We start from the raw sequence: 18,669 nt of genomic DNA, 5'->3' as shown, positions 1-18,669 counted from the left end.
CAGTGCCCACTGCCCACCTCCAGCAAAGACTCCAGCAGGGAGGTGGGAGCTGCACAGAAAGGACAAACACAGACTTAATCCCAAATGAGACTGAAGTCACCAGGTGCAGACAACAGCCAACAGTGCATTTAAAAGCCAAAATACAATAGCTGCCTTCAGCTGAAAAGACCTTATTAAGAAAATCAGATTAAGTAGGATGAATCTCCTATTGCATAACCATATTTCTTGCCTGGTGTGTTTCTTGTTTTATTTATTCAAAAGGAAACAAAGAAGTGGCAGAGTGGTGGTGTAGGGAGGGGAGGTAGCAGCTCAGGAAAGGTAATGAGTTTTCTTAAAAGTCCACAAACAGCATGAAAACACAGAGGCATCCTGGGCACAGAATGATAATGGCCCTTCAATCAATCCACAATTGATTTCACATTTAAACTTTAGATCATCTCAGTAAAAAGCCCTTTGTAAGACTGAGATGGAGAACCCAAATTTGCATTTCAATAGAGACACTCTGGAGGCTCACCAGGGCTGTCAGCAGAGCTGGGCTTTTGGTGGGGAAGGAGAAGGAGTCCACATCTCTGGGGACATCAGTGCCCAATGCAGAGCTATTACCCGGGCATATTACCTCATATATGATAATGAGGTACCCTCACAGCACTAATTAACATCTCACATTAAAGGTCAGGTGGGTAAAGAGCATCCTTGCCTTACAACAGGAACATTTACCCAGAGCAGCTACAGACCAGCATATGGTTTCAACTCCCCTTCTCCTGCAGTCCCATCCCCTTGTGCCCTCCCAGGACAAGGACTTTCACAGCCATTCTGCTGCCAAATATTGGGAGGTTGGGGCTGAACAGAATATGACACACACCACAAAATACCAACCTGCTGTTCCTTTGGTCCTATTTGATCTCATAATGGCAAAAATACTGCCCAAGCAACCAGTAGCCCTAGTTTGAACACCCCAAAGGCTGTTTTGGAGGAAAATGAGCGACAGATGCTCTTATGTTCAAGTGCTCCATTTTGGTAATGCACAGACCTCCCAACCTGCCCACGGCACACTCACCAAATGAGACATCACCGAAGACGAGGGAAGGTACATTGAAATGAAAAGTCGGTCCAATGACACAGCCCCTGTGAGGACAAAGGCAGAGGAGGCACTGGCTTAGTTAAAGAACTGTGAATCTTTCAGCTTTTATTACCACTTGGATGGATCAAAGCTGGTCTCAGAACCATGGTGGGGATCAAATCAACCCATCACCCTTGTGCTCAGCACAGCATCCACAGGGATAGGAGACAGTCAAAGCAAAGTGGTTGGCAGCTGATAGCTGCTGAAGTGGTTGAGGGCACCACGTCAAGGCAGGGGGACAAGGGTATGTCCCCAGGTTGTTGCTGGCTAAGTGAAGGACCATGAACAAGTGATGGCTCTGTGCCTTGGTTTCCCCATCTGTAACATGATGGACACAGAGGTGTCCACACCAAAGTGGACTCACTGTAACTCACCTTTCCAGCTGCAGGTTCCCCTGCTCTGGTATTTCTTAGCTGGAACCAGTGCTTCCATGGAGTATATCAACATGTTTCTCAGATCTTGATCCAAACAATCATTATGCATGCAGGATTTTGAGACATACATCCAGGGGAGACCCCAACATCCACTGAGAAAAGTAGTAACAGTTCTACACAGCAGACAGTTGCATCTTGGAAGAAAGTATCAGCTAGTCCCCAATGCACCAGCTGACACATCCAAGAGAAACACGTCTTAAACTACCAAACATGCTTGTCCTGAGCCCACCACACTTTGTTGCCCATCCTTACATTCAGCAGTCAGGCTCCAAACTCCTGAACTCACCAACATCCACTGAAATCAGCACTTGGAGCTGCACAACATTCATTAATTTACTTCATGGTTGATGCCAGTCAATGCTGGCTCTGCCTGTTAGTTCAAAATCAAGGACCACAGTGAATAGTGCCTTCTAGTTTTCTTCCCAGGACTGCCACTGGGTCTGTTCTGCACATGAACAGACCCCAGCATCCCGCAGGAGGGACCCGGGTTCATTCAGCATACCTTTCTAAACACCAAAGAAACAAACATTCAAGACCTTGTAAAGTTGGTTTCCAAGTAGAGGAAAGAATCATCACCCACAGTTTGGGCGTCTTCTGATTGCATAGTCAAACATCAGTGAGAAAAGTTAACTTTTAGGAGTTTCAATCCAATGTTACTTCTTGATTCTTGGAGCTGAATCAGTTCCTGAGAATAAGTCAGGTAGTAAATCCCTGCTGCTGAAGTTCCCTCTCCAAGGATCTCATATAGTCACACCTAACCCCTCAAGCCCCAACAGCTTACTTTGGATGGAGCAAAGGGAGATGACTGAAGACTACCTCCAAACCAGCCATGACTGGGGATCACACTGGGAAACTGCCAAGGATGAGCCTTGCCAGGCAAGTGGGGATGTGATTGCCATTTCTGCTGAGTGCACCACATCCAAGCGACTGCCCAGAAGATTCAGGCAAGGAGCCAACCCAGAGCTCTGTGCACCACAGCTGATAACAGTGCGGCTTGCAAGAGAATGGAAGGAAAGGCAGTGGTTTTGGCAACAGCTGTGTTTTACAGTAGCACTAAATAATGCACTTGTGAAGGGAGATCAGGGTCCTTGCAGAGCAGGAAGGATAACCCAAGGTGGGAGAGGAACCACTTGAACTCTCATCCCTGTTCCCTCCTCTGCAGCCCAGTGTCCCACCAGTCATTTCACCTTCATTCAAAACAACTGGGAGTTTTTCCTCCATGGAGGACTAAATCCAGTGTGCAGAACTTCCCGAAGAGGGAGGCTCAGGTTGACTCAGTGGGTGGACATCTCAAAACAGTTTAAAAACAAACAGCTTGAATTGTGGGGCTACAAAATGAGAGATAAAGGATCCTTGAAACACAGGCAAGACAGACAGCAAGGAGGCAGATGACAGAGAGGGGACTGCAATGGGAGTTACTACTGAGGGACAGCTGTATGGGAGCAGATGGGGACACTGGGTTACTGTCAGATGGGCTGCACAGGAGCCACCATCCAGAAGGAGAGGAATACAAGGATAAAGAAGAAGGTAAAGAAATGAACATACATCGTCTTTACTGAGACAGAAGGTCTGCACTGAGCTCAGGGCTGGGCTGGCAGAGAGTGGCCACAGAGGAGGTGGTGCTGGGCACTGGGAGCCAGGGCATCAGTGGGAAAACAGGACCTTCTCATTTGGTTGTGGGGAAGCCAAAAGACAACTCTGACAGCTCTTTCCTTCCCCAGGAGCAAGGCCACTGCGGGGCAGAGGCAGTGGGCACAATCCAAGGAAAACTGGTTTTCCTGTGATAAGCACATCTTTACAAATGAAACCTGCCCTTGCTCAAGGAGAAAGCTGCTTATGCAATAACACCCCGTGACCAATTTGGGGGAGGGACAGAGGAGAATAAATTATTTGATTGTGAAGTGTTCCCTCTTGATTTCCAAAAAAAGCAGCACTTTCCCTCCAAACACAAAGCCAACGTAATTGTTTCTCTACTGAGGTCAACAGACCTACTCACCTCTTTTCTCTTGCAAAGTAATAACCTTGTTGTTCTTTTTTGTCCATTTCCCTTACCTTATTGGTAAAATCAACTGTAGATTCCTTTCATTTCTTTAATACCTTGATCTAGTGCCTCCCAACAGCAGCAGCCAGCCCCACAGCTCCAGAGCACACAGTATCAGCTTTCCTGCCTACAGCATGTTATCCCACCAGCCCATGGTTAAGACCAGCTTGGATAAGTTTGTAAGTGAGCTTTGCCTCTCCTACCCTATCATTCAGCTTATTTCCCCCCCGCCTCCTCCCCTTTGCTTGGTGAGGATTATCTTTTGCAGCAGCACCAGCCCATGGGATGATGCCCAAGTCCTTGTGACAGTTCTTGCTGCAGAGCTCCCCATCACCCACATCAGCACTTTCCTGGCTGCAGAAAGGAGGTACCGTAGCACTCGCTGTGCAAGAGCCAGGAGGACAGCTTGTCCTAACGCATTAGAGTGAGAGATGATGAGGCTGCGGCCACCCATTTTGTAGAGATTAACAGAGGATGTTAAAAACACTGCCTCTGGCTGCGGAATCATCCAAGGCCAGCCCATCACTCAACCATCTCCAAAGCTCTGTTGGCCTTGCTGTGTTCAGGTGGGACACCCCAGACCATCTCCTGCCTTAAGCCGATACCATCACTTTGGCCATGGCGCAATGAGTAACGAGCTACCTGTAGGAAGGAGTCACCCCAGCTCCTGGGTTCCCACACTGGGCAGTAGGCATCGCCACACCTTTCCTGTCAAACTTTTTTCCAGCATAGTTAGTCACTTAAAGCCCTGGGGTTCTCAAAGAGAGACAAAGGGTCACAAAAGGAAGCTGCTGCTGCCAAATTCTGTGCAAACAGCGTCCTGGAAACTCACAGAGCCACCCTGGTTCAACCATGAAGGCAAAGCTGCTTCCCAGATGAACCCAAGACTTCAGAAGTTAAACTGGGTATTGAGAGCATAGGAGGCATGGTCACAGGTGGGCAGCAGGTTGAGGGAAGTGATTCTGTGCCCCTGCTCCACTCCTGTGAGACTCCACCTGCAGTGCTGGGTCCAGCTCTGGGGTTCTCAGCACAGGACAGACATGGACCTGTTGGAGAGGGGCCAGAGGAGCCACAGAAATGATCCGAGGGATGGAACGCAGGCTGAGAGTTGGGGTTGTTGAGCCTGGAGAAGAGAAGGCACCAGGGAGATCTTATTGCAGCCTTTCAGTACTTAAAAAGGGATGATAAAAACGGGGACAGGCTTTTTAGCAGGGCCTGTCACAATAGGACAAAGGGTGATGGTTTTAAACTAAAGGAGGGGAGATTCAGACCAGATATGAGGAAGATATTTTTTACAGTGACGGTGGTGAAACACTGCCCCAGGTTGCCCAGAGAGGTGGTGGGTGCCCCATCCCTAGAGACATCCCAGGCCAGGCTGGACGGGGCTCTGAGCAACCTGAGCTGGTGAAGATGTCCCTGCTCATGGCAGGGGTGGCACTGGATGAACTGTGAAGGTCCCCTTTAACCCAAACTGTTCTGTCATTTCTTCTCACAATTATGCATGATTTACTGCTGCAATTGCAAGGTTCAAACTAAAGCTGAGGTTAAAAAGCCTTGGCTCTTAATCTTATTTCTGATCCTAGTATCCGCACACTAAGACCTTAAACAACATCATTTTTTTCTCTGCTCAATCATAAAATGAGGTAGGCAGGAGATGGTTACCCAGAGACAGCCACAGATGTGCCCACTGAACTCCTGTAACCCTTCTCACCTGATAGTCAAGGTCACAGGCTCAGGGGATCCATTCACCTTGAACTTAAATTCTTCTGTGAACTGCCCCAGGACAGTGGAACTGAAGGAGATCTGGATGACTTGGAGCCCATCTGGCAAAATGGTGCCCTCCTTGGGGAGAAAGGTGAAGGAAGAGCCCAGAGCTGTAGCTGGAGGGACCAAGCTGAAGATACCATCAATGGCTCCTTTATTAAACATGACCGCCTGCAGCAGCAAGAAAGCAAAACAGAAATACATAAGGAATTTCCCGTTCTTACAGAAGGCTAATGTGTTTTCTGATTTAACAATTAACATCTGTAGGAGACAGAAGATGCTGTGTGCTGCTGCTTGGCAGAAGTCAAAGAAAATACAATAGGATGAGTTCTGCCTTTTGTTTTTTTCATGCAAAGCAGTGATAACTTCACAAAACCAGAGTCACTTTGGGTTTATTCCACTGACACAGAGCAGTCCACTTGAACTTCCAGTGCAGAGGACCTGCTCAGCATCACCAAGTTGATTGTGACCCATCCCTAAGAGCAACAAAGAGCAGTTGCAGCATTACTAGTCCATCACCAACAACCGCTTCTGCTCCAGACGAGTCCAATCCTGCTAAGCACAGAACATGTTCAGCTTCCCTTGCAGGCAACACATTTATTGCGTGCAGAACACGACACCTCAGACCAGCACCATAACCAACCTTAGAAGCACTCCCCAACTCCACTAGGGTATATAATTTAGGTTTATTTTTTCTCTTATCTGATAGTTTCTTAGTCTTTGCTCAACTGGAAGTGTCAGGAAAGGACAAGAGGGAAGTGCACAGCAGCTCCCTCTACTCCAAAGAATTTCTCTTTCCTAAATATTCACCGCCACCATCTAAAATTTTACCATTATTAGAATAAACCACAAATTTAGAACCAAGTCAAATTTTGTTGAACATTCAAGAGGTCTAATGCCTCAAACAAGTGAGACAATCCCACAGCACTTGTTGAAGTTCACCTTTTATGTTGATCGAGAAGTGCCCACGTCTGCTGTGAGTACTGGCAATCAGTCACCAACAACTTATTGAAACCAAAGCTGTAAAGTTTCTGACTGCTGCAGGGCAAAATCCTGCCATTTCCACGGACTTAGCTGCTTCAGATTTCTTTTCCACACTTTTTATCCTTGCAAAATCAGTCAGAAAAACTGAGACAGGAACATAGAAATGTCCCTTATTTTTTTAATTCTGGGGCTGCTGTTGAAAATATTTGTGTATTCAAACTCCGCAATGGTAATCTGAAAACTCCTCTCTCTTCTCATGTGTTTCACACCTTCGTTACAAATTGCACTTAGGGATGCTGCGCTGAGCCAAGGTTTACCTTCAGTCTAGCTGCTTAGTACAGCACTAAGTATCACCTACTTATTCACATTTTGTCAAGTAATGAAAGTAATAAATTGATATAGAGAGAATCAATAAAGTATCAGCATTAAAAATGCATAGAGAGCACAATATTTTGGTAAGAAAACACCTTAATGTGTCCTTCCCTGACACAGTCAAGCTTTTGAAAGTGTCTGGCATGATGTATTGCCTCATTTTCTACCTCTTTCAGTTGCTCTTAGTTTTTTGCAGAAGATTCGGCACCACTGAGGGGGAGGCAAATATGTAGAAAATTCCCTTGCTTCATTTCCAGAAATGCTTTGCTCTTTATAGAGGCAGAGATGTACTCAGTCCAAAGTGTGGCGAGAGACTGCTCGGCAAGGGAAAACACTGCCCATTTCTTTGCGAGGGGCAGCTCTGAGCCAGGAGGCTGCACAGCTGTCCTCTGACTCCCAGGAATCAGCAGGATGCATTTAACTCAAAAAAAATGCTTGCGATGGTCTTGAGTTCAAACATAGTAATTTGCTCCAGCTCCTATTCAACAGCCAGAGTACAAGGGCGCATTGCATCTTGGGCTGGAACAAAAGTCTCCGAACACTTATCTTTTTGACCCAGTGTTGCTTTCATGTGTCAACAGGGTTGTTTTTTTTTTTTTCTTGCACAAAGCCTCCCAGCTGCTCTCAAGAGGAGGTTGCCAAAAAGCAGGGATTAGGACTTCATGAGCAACATACACACCTTTCAGACCCCATCAAAAGTATACAGATTCTGTGAAATCTCCCAAATTTGACTTTTATGTCAAGTATTCCCTGCACACAACTGCCTGAGCTGCCAAAAATCTCGCAAGTGCATGATGTTCACTGCTGCCCCGGAAGCCTCCAAGATCCAGTCCCCACTGCTCACCTCGTAGCTGTGGGCTGATCCGACAAAAACCTTCCCGATGTCCAGCTGCTCAAAGTTGAAGCGGAGCCGGGGCCCGATGCCCTCCCCTCTGATGCGCAGAGGTAGCCTGGTCTCACGGCCTGGGGAGAGATTTCCATTTCAGCACAAGAAATCTGTCTTGGATTTTACAGGCTGCCTCAATGTTATTCTCTGTGCTAGAGCTCTAGATGCTCCAGGAGAAGATACAGGACCCTTCTCTTTCCTCAGGAGCTATGTCCTTGGGCTGGTTTCTAATTTTTAACCAAACCCTGGGGTTGGTTTCTAATTTAGCGATCAGTTTGCACCCTGAAAAAAGTGATGCTGAGTTTAAAACACGACCTCTGAATTTCTTCCTGCGTGATTAGATGAGCTTTGAAATCCATTCAGTGAAGGCACAAAGCTCATGAAACAGAACTGAAGATAAAAATACACTCTCTATACTGATGCAATCAGAGATGACAGCACAGGAGCGGAGAAGTACGAGCTCGAGCAAGGTGAAGCTCCCTGGTAATGGTGATATGCACATCTGAGGGCTGCTTAGAGCAGGCAGAGCCTCTGGCCAACGTACAGCTCCATACTTGGGTGCTCCAGGGCTCATCTCTTGCAGCAGCACCTAAATAAGACAGGGCTTTACGATCTCCAGGGAGGAGGAGAAGTCATCTAGTCCCAGCACGATACCAAGAGCTCAGCTTTGTAAAGACACCTGACCTGAAGCATGCTGAGCAGATATGGAAAACCAGCTTCCTCACTACTGAGATCAGATGAGCCATTAATATACTGCTAATACACACATTCCTTCCTGCAAAAGTAACTGAGACCACAAAGCTTATTGTTTAACTCTAACGTGTTAATTTTCTTCCATAAGTCTGCTAGGATGACATAGCGCAGGATGTTTTAGTCTGAAGGCTGTTCTGAACAACTGGAACAGCCCAAAGCACCTGAATCCTTGGTCGAATTTCAGCTTGCCTCTCCCTGCCATCCCATTCTACTCTGCAGTGAAAGCAAGTAGCACAAGGAGAAAAGAGCCCCAAAAGTTGTATATAACCTTTGCTGTAGCTTTTGTGCAAAAATATTCCTCTGTCCTTCAAGCTCCTTCTGTGTGATGCTCACCACTTAAAGATTAGAGATTGAAGGCTGCTTTTTTAAAAAGTCTGCTGCATAGTTATTCTAGAAATTTCCAAAATTACTTTTTATTGCAAAGAGCAGCCCAGGTGTGACAACACAGTGCTGAGATCACAACTTGAAAAAACTCTCCTGGAACAGCCTTTTTGAGGATTACTGACTTTTTGATCTTGCAACCATGGCATGAGGATGTTTAATAATGTCCAAAGCCAGAGAGGAAGAGCTAAGGAGCTTTTGTTGAATTCAACATTTTTGAAGTGGATGTAGCCAAAGCCCAGCTGGTAGAGATGAGAGTTATGTTTCACAGCTCAGGCATTAATTGGAGGACTATGTATTTCCAGTGCATAGATATTATAAAAGAGGCAGTACTGGGTGCTCTCTGTCAAAAGATATCTCCAGCTTGCATCACATGTCCCAGAACACACAGACCACAGGCACAGAAGGGCTACACCCTCCTTGTCCTCAATCCCAAATCCATATATTATACTGTGGAGTGAGAATTTGGATCTCAGAGGGAATAATATCTTGGCACATCATGCAGGGTGTACAATTTGGAATTGCTGTCTTGCTTTCAAACACCTAAGGGTGTAGGTGGCCCAACAGCACAGGATTTTGTTGCCCAAGTCCTTAACTTCTGCTGGTGCAGGACAGTTCTATCACAAGGTAAGGGAGTGATTGTAATTTGGGGTTTTGCTTCTTCCTGCGAGAGTGGCTTAGACAGAGGTTTTGCAAAGTGTAACCTACTACAGTTCTGTGTGCAGACAAACCTAAAAATGAATTTTAGGTGTTTGAGCCCCCACTGTGTGCTTCCTTCCAGCACTCAAGAACCACAGCTTTATTTGCCTAAATAACTAAGAAAGTTCATTTTGAGCTTAAATATTTGCCAAGAGCAAATTTCAAACTACTTCTGAACTGCCAGCTTTGCAAACTGTACAATGCTGATTAGTTCTGTAAATCACCTGATCCAGAAGCATCTGCTAAGCAATTTATGGAGACACCTGCAAAAAAAGTGGAGGCCAGCAAAGCCCTTTTTCAGTGGGGCATGAGGTCCAGCTGCACAATTCACAGTGCCGCACTGGGGCAAAGCTTTCAAATATTCCCAGCAAGGGGCAGGCATCTGCACATCACACTCCAAAGGGATTTGTGACTGGCATGCAAACGCATGAGGAATGCAGTCACGCTTCTTAAGAGGAACGAAGAAGCAAAATTAATTGACTCCCTAGTTAAAGACTGTTGTTTTCTTTAAACTCTTTTTGCACCCAGGGAGCTTGACTCTGGGACAGTTTCCATCCTGACAATACAGTGGATCTGCTCTCGTTTTTAAGGGACAAGGTGCGGGAACATCATTTAAATAACCACCTCAAGGTTCTCTTCCAAGGAGCCAGTGAAAGAGTTAAGCTCTCCCAAAGGCCCATCAGGGTCTTTCAAGAGCAGGATCCTCTTTCTAAACATAGATCATTTGCCCAGCTCTGTTTCCTATAACTCCCAGATTTGCTCAAGGGTTGCATGCAGGTAGTTTTCCTATTTCTCTGCAACAAAAATACTCTCCTGGCACAACCCCTGGAGATTCCTGCAAAGTGATGGACACCTGCATCACCAGAGCAAAAATCCCAGAGCAAGGAACCCCTTGGGAGCAACTTTTAAAAATCAATCCTTTCCTTCCACAGCTCTAGCAACTGCAGCTGGTAGGCAGGAAGACAGTTTGTTAACACAAGCCCTGTATAATTACTGTAGGTGGCATTTGCCGAGTAAACTCTGCACAATTACTGTATAAATAAAAAGCTGTTTCGTGACATTTCTACCCATCAGCTCAGAGCACTAAGAAAAGCAACAAAGCAGCTGGGTTAGTGATTTCCCCACTCTCCAGAATGGGAGCCTGGCTGCTGGAGGACCATGAGTCCTGCACCTCTTCCTCTTAGATGGAGAAAACCATGATGATCCCTGGATAGAAATCTGACAGCCATCTCCCACTCTTGAAAAACACCTTAAGCAGCACCTTGCAGAGACACAGAAGAAGGACAAGGTAACCTGAGCCAGGCAGCTTGCTGCAAGCATTCCCTGCCCCATGATAGCACAGCAAAGTGATCCCCTCTGTAAGGGTAAAGATGGTATAACTCAGGTGGGTCAAGGATAACCACTCCCAGAAAATGACTTGACAGCATTTCTGTAAGACAGGATGAGCATAAAGCTTGTCTAGCAGACAGCTTGCACTCTGATTTCCAGGGAGGGTGATCACCCTGCTGAGTACAGCAAGCCCTGTGCAACGCTATCCATGTGCACCATAGACTAGGAGCCCCAAGGTGACAATTCCCACGCAAGGAGAGAAGCACGTGCTGGCCAGAGTTGGACCTTTTGCAGACACCCCACGTTCAGCAGGGCTCAGCCACCCGAAATCTGGCAGTGTCTGTGCAGCGGGAGGGGATCCAGGGTTTGAGAGCACGCTGGAACTCAGCTCATACCACCTCAGGAATCTGATGATGCAATCACATAATAAAGACTCATCCTGGAGTTAAATGGTCTACAGGAGCTTAGTGCTCATCTGCTAAAGCTGTTCTGTTGTGTAGCTCTGTCTTTAGAGACACCTCGCAGCAGAGCAAATGCTGGCAAACCCATGGCATGAAAACTTGTCCCTTCACTGCCTTGGTTGTTCCAGGATAAGCGATCGAAGCTCAGCCAGGCATCCTGAGGGCTGGCCTTGGACAGAAGACCCCTGGAGACCCCAGGGACAGTGGGCATGAGGCAGCACTGCCCTGCTGACCACTGACCCTTCCTGGCAATTACACAACAACCAAGTGGGCTGGAAGCCTATTTGTGCCTTCGCTGTACCTGAAATGTCGCAGTAGACCATTTCTTGATACACCCTGGCTTCTTGGGGTTTAAAGATGACATTAATTTCAGCTGAAGAATTTGGCCAGACATCTCCCTCCTAAAACAGAAGCAGACAGCAAACCATTTATCTTCAAACGTAACATTTCTTGTTTTCAGCCACAGCCCTGTAGCCTATATTTAGAGCATCAATGAAGAGCAAGGAGCAAGTAACACTTATCAACAAAAGTTATGAGTTTGGAAGCAGCTGCAAAAAAACATTAAGTCCCTTACCTTTAGTGGCACCCAGTACAGGCATTGTGTTAAATTAGGGGTACGATGGATCAACCAAACTGGCTCATACTCCAGAAGATCAAGCAGGATTTCTTCAGAGATACCAGCTGTTCTAAGGAAAAGGTACCTCTCTCTCCAGCAAACCTTCCCATATATCCCTGTATTACTATGGCTACAAGACCACTTTTACTCTGACCAGGAGAGATTTAGCAAATCAAATGGGTTTTTCTATTCTTAGTTAAGAAGGTCCAGCTTCTTATACCCTTCACATGCATGTGTATTTAAGTATATAATGCACTCTGGTGAGTCGGGGATCAGTGAAGAACAGACACCTTCCCTGCTGCTGGCTGCTTCTGCCCCGTGCCACAAGTGGTCAGCCAGCACACAGGTTACAAAAGATCTGAGAATGAAGTTGAGAGTTGGACATGTCTTGTTTGTCTCTGCTAGGTGAACACACTCCTGTTTCCCTGAACACAGGCTCAAACAAGGAAAGATGGGATTTGCTTACAGCTCCACACCTCTTTCAACCAAAAATCAACTAAAGTAACTTCTCCTTGTCATGCTTTGAGATTTAAGTCTGGGCCACGCTACCAGTGTTTCTGTAACTGCCTGCTGCTTCCTTGGGAGCCTTGTCACTCATTTTTGGAGGCATCCCTGGTTTGTAAAGCTTCTTACTTCTTGCAACTAGTTTAAATAAAGGCACCACTTATATCCCCTCAACTCCTATATTACAAATGTCTGTTCATGCATTTATTGACAAATACATGCACCTCTGACAACTCTAATAATACTCTACCAGGAATGAAAAATGTAGCTTCTAGAAGGAGATAAAAAGAACAGAGTTATTTTTCTATCAACAAAGTGAAGCTTTGATTCTACTTGCTGCTGGGTATCCTCAGCACTTTGTCCAGGAGAGTCTAGAACTGACTGGAGCCTCCAGCACTCCTGCAGCATAAATATCAAATAAAAACAAGACTTCTCATCGACTTAGCACTTATAGCTCAAAGAACAGTCCCCACAAAAATTAAAGAGCTATGACATGGTGAGTTATTGGGCTGCAGCTGCAAATAATTCCCTAATGCACAGCCTGCTCAGAGTCAACAGAACAGAGGGAAGAATAGGCAGAGAAAACTGTTTCAACCACCAAACCAATAATAAGAAAAGGGAAGTCTGAAAGAATAAAGTCACTTGGGATTCTTCTCAAAACCTAGAGCAAACACATTTGCCAGATCAAATGTACTTCAGGTTTGTATCCAACAAGCAACCGGATGAAGATGAAGCCTTACGACAACACATTTGCTTGAGGAAGCAGACTAGGGACATCAGCCTGCAACCCACAGCCAGCGTGCCAGATATCAGATCCCCAGGTCCCACAGGGGTGCTGCAAGGAGTCACAAACATCCAGAGTTATCTTGGATTTACAGGAATAAAAAGCATTTGGGGTGCTCTGAACAACATAAGCTCTGCTACAGTGCCTGGGGCTTGCCTAAGCCAGGCCACTAAGGAAAAAAAAAAAAAAACACTCAGGTGACAGATTTCCCTAGTTTGGTTAATTAGAGACTAATAACTCACCAGTGCTCATCACCCAGCTGCTTGCTGCACATTTAACAGACTGAATTCAGCGGTCTCACCCTGGGCAGACGGACATGCACTAGGCAGCTGCTTGTATTTGCTTCAAGCCCAACAGCTGCAGCTGAACACACATCTCAGCTCACCAGCGCTCTGTGCTCCTTGAAGGGTGCTGAGCTGCCCAGTGGTGTGTTTTGATGCTCCAACTGCTGTAGACCTCTGCCCAGATAACTGCAGACAGCCCTTGTTCGGTTCCTGCCCAGCAAACAGTGCCTTGCCAGGCTGACCAGCACCATCAGCCACACGAACCATCACTGCTGATACACTGGGGAAGGACATTAAGGAAATACTGAGGGCAGTGATGATGCTTGAGATCTTCACCTTATAGAGGAGCATAAAGGAGGGGAGGAGAGCACATCCTGAGCCTTAAAACCAAAACACAGGCATGCTGTAAAAAGGAGGGAAGTTCAGCAATGGGTGGGAAATGTAATGAATCAAATTTCAGAACAGCAACCCAGATCAGTCTCCCTTTTCTCCGTAGAGCCTCATGTGCCAGATAGCAAGCCAGGGATAAGGTATTTGAATGAGCCAAGACACCAGTGGCAAGGCTGAGGATGAAAACTGATGCCAGGCTTTGACTATAGTTCTGCCATCAGGCTTATGAGGGCTGTACAGAGCCAGATTACCAGGGGCAGGCAGCTCAGAGTTTGCGCTGGCTGACAGACAATGTCTACCATAAACCAAGCATCCGGTTTGTTGGGACTGTGTTATACCTTGCAAGACTTTGGGATCTATCTGAAAAAGCAGTGTCAAATTTTACACCATGTCATCATTTAGCGCAACACTGGCTGCTCTAAAGCAAAGTTCATACAAAGAAGAATGAGGTCTCAGAGTCACATCATTCCTGGGAAACTTGGAGAACATCCCTCCTTCCACCAAGGCCAGAAAACAAATTTCTTTGAGCCTAACACAGCAGTATCAGTCTTTCAGCTCAACTATCTAACAAAGTACCGTTTTGCTGCTTGCTTCTGCTGGATCACAAGCTGATGGTACTTACTGGTCTATTTTATGTGCTACAATCAGATATATTGGCCCTATGGACACTTGGGGCAGTTTGTTCATTACTAAGAGGCTGACAAACGCAATACATCTCCCGTTAATGGAAGCAAGTGTAACACAATTCATAAGCAAAAAGGAAGCTAAGCAGGAAATGAAGAAAATTGAAAAAAACTGTTGGCCTGATGAATATGTATCTGCTAACAACAGTGCACTTTTCTAGCTGAGTGAGTTTAGCTGACTTTGGGATTCAACAAATTCCAAGGCCAGCACATCTGCGACAGAAATATAACCAACACAGTGATCTTAAGCCACTGTTTTGGAGCACAGTAAAAGCAGCGATAGGGACAGGCTTGGCAGGGGACCTAGGAAGGTGGTGCAGAGCCAGAAGGTAGGGACAAGAGTGGGAGATTAGAAACAGCCCATGTTGGGTGTTCACGACAGCTCTGTCCTGCTATGAGCTGCATCCACATCACCTGCCCTGCTCTGGTCACTGCCAGTGGAGCTTTGGGTGAACAGGACTAGGAAGGAAAACTCGCCTGTTCCTTCACTAAACTCTGGCAGACAGACTGATACTCTGCATGCCTGAATACACACAGGTGAATACACACAGGGAGATACTGTGACCAGGGAGAGGGTAACAGAAATAGAACTTAATTTTTAAAATTAAGTCAGTAAATTCCACTTCCCATTTTACAGCACAGAGAAGCAGAGGCACAGCAAGGCTTTCACCCACTCCAGAGTCCATCCAGGCTCCTGTGGTACTTGCAATGCACCTCTCAGGGCAGCAAAAACCCTCCAGGAGCTCCTTGGTGGCAGGGCAGTACTGTTAGTCCCAGTTTCTCCAAGAAGGTCACAAGGTACAGAAGGAAGAAGGGCTAAATCTTCAAGGTCTGAATGCCCAAGCAGTCAGGAGATGTGTGAATATTCACATTTATGAACTTGATATATCTAGCTCGGATCATCTACAGAGAGCCTCAGGCTACAAAGCCTACATCCCCTTGAATGCAGAAGCTGGACATCCCAGCTTCTCCACCAACCCAGGACACCTGAGTTGTGTGTCCAAGGCAGGCAGTGAGGATATTTATCCTCCCCAGAGCAATGTAAAAACCTCTGACAGTCCTCACACCACAGCAGCAGTGTGCCAGCCCCAGGAGTGCACGGCTACACGCTACCTCATAGTTCAGAGAGCAGCCTCTGTACATGCCTTGGACTCTCTGCTGACACTGAACTTGATACCAAGAGCTGCCCCATGGAACAATCCCTGCCGGTCATTGCAGTTTTGGATTAACTTGGTTTGGGATTTGCAACAACAATGCCCACACTTATCCTGGCCTCAGGGGACAAGTCCTCTTGCCACAAAACCGTCTTGTGCAAACAAGTCTACTTCAATATCCCCTCTCTCTCCTCTCTGGGACCTGTCCCCAGGAAACCCTCATCCTCAGCAGTCCCTGCACATCTAACAAGCACCAGGTAGTTGGACCCTGGCAGTGATACCCTGCCTCCCACTCAGTGCAAGCGTCCCAGCAGGATATCTCAGATCAGCTCCTGGAGAGAAAACTGTGCCTGCCTTCATCTTCACAGAAGATATTTGGAAACCAGCTGGCAAATGAAGGCAAGACCCTGTCAGAGAGCTGGTTTCCCCAGCTGGGACTCCCTGTCCATGGCTCCCTCTGCTTACAGACAAGAGAGCACAGAAAGCAGGAGAGCAATATCAGGACTTCACAATCTGCTTTGGCTTCCTGCTGGTCTCCATGTGGGATATGGGATATCACTCATGACACAGAAAGCTCTAGTTGGCCTGGCCTCCCCCCATACCTGCATCCCCATTGCTGTTGGAAGCGGAACCAGAGCTGGGTCAGTGTCTGCATGGCATTTGTCCAATGCTGGAATTTGATCCTGGCCCAAGGTAACCCAAACTGAACAAACCTGTGAACTTACACCACACCAAAAAAAAAAAATACAGCTTCAGAGAGAACCCAGGAGAACACCACAAGTGTACATCTCTAAATAGTGAGGGAGTGGAAATGAGTCCCTGCAGGTGTTACTCAGAGTGGCCAAATTCCTGGTAGGACAATTTGCTCAATAACACTGAGACCACAGTGACTGCTGCAATGTTACTGGGATCTCTCTGTACACTGTGTTATTAACCAGTGTAGGAGGGAGCCTAGAGCTTTGGGCCCACATAATTTCTTCTTTCACAACCTAAACAGACAAGGGTGCAGCACACAATCCCCCCTTACCACTCAGTGATGCACCGAGATCCAGAAAAGGGACAGATCTCCCAACATCTGAGGAGCTGCTGGATCCCAAGGCACAGTCAGATGAGATTCCTCTAAGGCACCAGAGGAAACAAGCCTACGGACTGACAGTAAAACCCATCCTTTTATATGCATCAGCACAGTTCTCTCGAACAATCCTAATGCAGCATTATTGCCAGAGCCTTGCACTCATGTCCTCACTCCCAAGAAAACCTGCACCAGCAGCTAATAGACTCTGTCTCTCGAGCTCCTGATACAAAATCACCATTCTGCAGAACTCCATGTATTTTGGCTGGAAACTTCTGGCCGTAAGTCCACAGACAGTGTCCCTGTATTGTCTGTGAAGCTATAAACCAGACCATTTGACTGCAAAGGTAGAGGGCAAGAAGAAATAATCGGTTACACTTTATTCTACTACTCCATAGCTAAAACTAATTCTTTAAAGACATAACTCTTCTGGGACACTTCTGTCATTCCTCCCTTCATTACTGCCGTATATCAGCCTATAAAACTAGAAAAATATTGTGAGTTATTTCTCCTGGGAAATGAAAATAGGCTGTTGAAGAGGTTCCTCACATTTCTGCTACCCAAAAGGGAAAAAAAGAACTGTTGGTTAAAAGGATATTCTTCATTACCCACCCTCACAGGCTACTGCTACACGCGTATGAGCCTTGGGACACCTCGGGAGCCAGTGAGCTGCCTGGACTAGCATGTTCTCTATAGGATGGCAGCTGAGTCAGAGCATGGAAAACTACCATCGATGCTAACCAGGACAGAAATAAAACTATGCAGTGCTGTGACCATGATATTGCAACACTTCTAGCTTAACATCAGCCTCAGACAGGCTAAAACTGGCAGGTGGCATAAGATACAGACAGTGGATGTCTGATGATACAGCACAAAAACTCCAGCTGTTGTACTCTGGCTTTGCTACAGTGTAAAACAATGTGACACAGGAGGGGATGGCATACCATGACTCAGATACAGAAATTATCTCTATGCAAGAGCTCAACCGTAAATACATTCAGATTCTATTTTCCCTCCCTCTGCTCCTAAATAATGAGAATCTGCTAGTTCTCCACCAGCCTGAATAAGAAAAGGCAGTCTTGAAAATCTGGGCACCACCAACTGCTGGCCAAATCCCCTGATTTGTTTTGTAGCGGGGGAAGGTGATCCACAAAACAGAAATCACTGCTCAGAGCAGACAGAAAACCAAAGACTAAGCTGGCAACAAAAGTACCAAAAAGACTCTCAAAGTGTATCCTGCTAGTTCAGGGCACTTAGGAGAAAGGCAGTGCCAAAGCCAACATCTGCCTCTTTCCACAAATAACTGAGCCCACAGCGAGCAGTGGGACGGACCACAGCTCCCACAGGAGATGGTACCTTCTGCCAAAAACTGAAGCGCTCTGCAGTAACCTCTCATTTGGATGGGGGCCAGCTTGGTTCCCCAGCTGACATGGAGGTTTGCAGGAACAAACACCACTGTTAGCTCCTGGCCCAACCTCTGGATCAAAACCAGCAGCAGTTTGCTAACAAGGACATCTTGAAGACCACCTTCACCAGCTCAGAGTTAACACATGGCACTGAGGAGTCACTGCTAGGCAATGACAGGACAGGGATGACTTGTCAAGGTCAGTGGAATGGTAACAAATCCTTGTCCTCCCTTTCCTCTGGTTTCCATTTCCAAGGAGTCAGCTCCCCCATGCCTGCAATGTGACTTACAGCTAAGCTGTGGTGGGGAGGATGCAGCAAAAAGCAAGGCCTTTGTCCTTTGGTAGCCACCTGGGCTTCTGTCACAGCTGCTTCTGCTGACATATGTGTATTTGCAAAAATAAATTAAACCAAATTTGAGATGCGCTCAGAAAGTCAGAGTTGCATAACAGCTTGTTTCCCACAGGCTTAGATGGCTGCTCAAAATGTTCATGGTCACATGGTTATTCCAAAAATCACTGCCTCCTCTGTTTTGTTATTATTTTCCTCAGTGA

The 18,669-nt window shown here is 46.5% G+C and overlaps 1 protein-coding gene across 3 annotated transcripts in view; it reads right to left on the bottom strand.

The window, feature by feature from the left end:
* Positions 1–18,669, bottom strand: part of HYDIN (HYDIN axonemal central pair apparatus protein) — a 138,114-nt gene that overhangs the window by 86,129 nt on the left and 33,316 nt on the right. For all 3 annotated transcript variants that reach the window (XM_065640591.1, XM_065640592.1, XM_065640590.1), the window contains exons 9-12: positions 11,526–11,625; positions 7,560–7,678; positions 5,307–5,530; positions 1,058–1,125 (exon numbers count right to left, since the gene is read on the bottom strand). In XM_065640591.1, the coding sequence (XP_065496663.1) occupies positions 1,058–1,125; positions 5,307–5,530; positions 7,560–7,678; positions 11,526–11,625 (511 nt within the window). The remainder of the gene's footprint in view (positions 1–1,057; positions 1,126–5,306; positions 5,531–7,559; positions 7,679–11,525; positions 11,626–18,669) is intronic.

The sequence above is a fragment of the Caloenas nicobarica genome, chromosome 9 (genome assembly GCF_036013445.1).
Source record: "Caloenas nicobarica isolate bCalNic1 chromosome 9, bCalNic1.hap1, whole genome shotgun sequence".
Taxonomy (NCBI): Eukaryota; Metazoa; Chordata; class Aves; order Columbiformes; family Columbidae; genus Caloenas; species Caloenas nicobarica.
This window is presented reverse-complemented; position numbering and strand designations above follow the sequence as displayed.